Here is a 2,306-nt window from a genome sequence, read left to right as displayed (position 1 = left end):
AGTCAGAGAGGAACAGTAAGGGAACGAGGTCTCACACAACACGCTTTCACAAATAGGTGTATCGGTGCAACATAGGCCCGCAAGAACTGCACCTGAGCTGCAAGACTGCAACCTCTCCTTCGTTCACACGAACGTTCTCGTGATCTTCTCGTGCTCCATGGTGTTCACCTTCTCGACCTCCGCCTGCACGAGCTAGGCTAGCTCCAACTGTCCGCTCCACCTTATGCGAATGTACCTGCACCTCCAACCCGAAGCCGCACTTCCGTTCTGATCCAGCCGCTCCATCCCCCTTCCATGCAATCGAACCCTTCTCCCGCTTCTGTCCAACCTGTGCCCTGTGCCGCCTCCACCTGCGCTTATGCCCTTGTGTACGTTGTTTGATCCTGTGCTATCAGGCCTCCAACCACTCACACCTGCGGCCCACCTACCGTGCTTAGCCCGTGTGACCCGAACTCCAGTGCAAACACGTGCTCTGGCCGGCGTGATGTGATCTTCCCGATTGCTGCACTCCCAACTCCGACCGGTCTCCGCTCTTTCTTTGGACAATATTCTTCTTCGACCTGCACCTAACTCTGATAGCACTTGTTGGATGTTCTTTGGAGGAAGATAAAGTTTACTTAATCTCTTGAAACTTCTTGGCTGAAAGAGAGAGAGAGAGAAGAGAGGGAAAGAGCAAATTAAAATGATGAAATCTTTATTGTTGTTGGCTTAAACCTTATTACAAACTAATGCACCTATGTATAGACTCCATAGGCAACATAAAGCTATACAAGAACTTAAAGAAAGTATAATTGCAAATATTAACATAAATCTGGACCAATCTCAACATGATTGAGCTATTTTTCAACCAAAAAGTTTAACTGTGGTTAATTTTTTGATATTTCTATAGATATAACCTCGCACGGGTCTTTAAAATCTTGTTAGTGTTGATGGAGTTGTTAATGCAACACAGGAGGAGCAAGTGGAATTGGCGCAGAGACAGCGAGGGTCTTTGCTCTTCGACGAGCCCACGTCATCATTGCTGCCAGGAATGTAGAAGCTGCCAATGATACCAAGAAGATTATCATTAAGTGCAATCCAGCTGCTCGTGTGGATATTATGAAACTTGATTTGAGCTCACTGAAGTCTGTAAGAGCCTTTGCAGATAATTTCTTGGCAACTGGCCTGCCACTTAATATTTTGATGTAAGCTATCACTATTATAATCATTATGCATTAATATCCTTGGAAATTTATTTGCTTTTACACCCTGCATTGATATTGATATTAATTTATGCTTTTTTAACCTGCAGAAATAATGCTGGTGTCATGTTCTGTCCTTTCCAGCTTTCAGTGGATGGTTTCGAGATGCAATTTGCGACCAACCATCTTGGTTTGCCATTTTACTTGATTCTTGAAGAATATTTCTGTATGAACTTTCATTCCAAAGCTTATGGATCACTTTTCTTTCATCATTATTATTCTGTTGCATTATCAGGTCATTTCTATTTGACCAACCTTCTTCTTGAGAACATCAAGAGAACGGCTAAGGAGACTGGCATTGAAGGGAGAATTGTGAATTTGTCATCCTTTGCACACGTTCATACTTATGAAGGAGGAATACTGTTTGATCAGATCGACAACAAAGCTGGGTATGATGATACCGGACTGAACTTAATTTTCCATTTTCCATCTTTGGATATTCTGTGATTATCTCAGCAATTTTTCTTGTCATGAATTTCACTGGATGAAATGATTATGACTTGTGTATTAATGTTTTCGCTCTCTCTTTCTTTTCGATATCATCAGATATAATGACAGAAAGGCCTATGGACAATCAAAACTTGCTAACATATTGCATGCACTTGAGTTGTCTAGACGCTTGAAGGTAGTTCTGCTTCTTATTGCTATCTACTGTTTCTGCAATTTATTGATAGTCTATGGATTTAATGGTAGTAAAGATCTATAATGTATTTGCTTGCTACAGTTTGATCAGTCGCTCTTTTTTTTTTTAATGCTTGCAAGTCTTCAATTCTGTTAATTCTCTGTTAATAGAAGAAATCTGCTTCACAACAGACTTGCTCTTCAGTACAGAAATAAGATACCCATTTGTTATGACAGATCCTAAATTCTTAGGAGCATATTTTTATCTCCGAGTTGTGAAGAAATTCTCTGAATTTGCATGTGGAACGTAAATACTACTAATTCTTACTTAGTTATTCCCTCTCTTAAAAGTGGCTAGTAAACATGGCAGAGAACATAAATAAGAAAGAATAAAACCAATATCATTACAACCAATCAGGAAAAAATCATATTTCTTTTTTGTTG

At 40.1% G+C, this 2,306-nt stretch overlaps 1 protein-coding gene across 1 annotated transcript; it reads left to right on the top strand.

Annotated features, from left to right (window-relative positions):
* Positions 1-952: 952 nt before the first annotated feature.
* On the top strand, positions 953-1,866 carry LOC110107457 (short-chain dehydrogenase TIC 32, chloroplastic-like; the record flags this gene model as incomplete). Its single annotated transcript, XM_020837728.2, has 4 exons — positions 953-1,184; positions 1,292-1,371; positions 1,477-1,630; positions 1,788-1,866. Coding segments are annotated over 4 exons (545 nt in total), but the record flags the coding sequence as incomplete, so codon positions are not given.
* Positions 1,867-2,306: the final 440 nt, after the last annotated feature.

This window comes from Dendrobium catenatum, unplaced genomic scaffold (assembly GCF_001605985.2).
Source record: "Dendrobium catenatum unplaced genomic scaffold, ASM160598v2 original_scaffold_86142, whole genome shotgun sequence".
Classification (NCBI taxonomy): domain Eukaryota; kingdom Viridiplantae; phylum Streptophyta; class Magnoliopsida; order Asparagales; family Orchidaceae; genus Dendrobium; species Dendrobium catenatum.
This window is presented reverse-complemented; position numbering and strand designations above follow the sequence as displayed.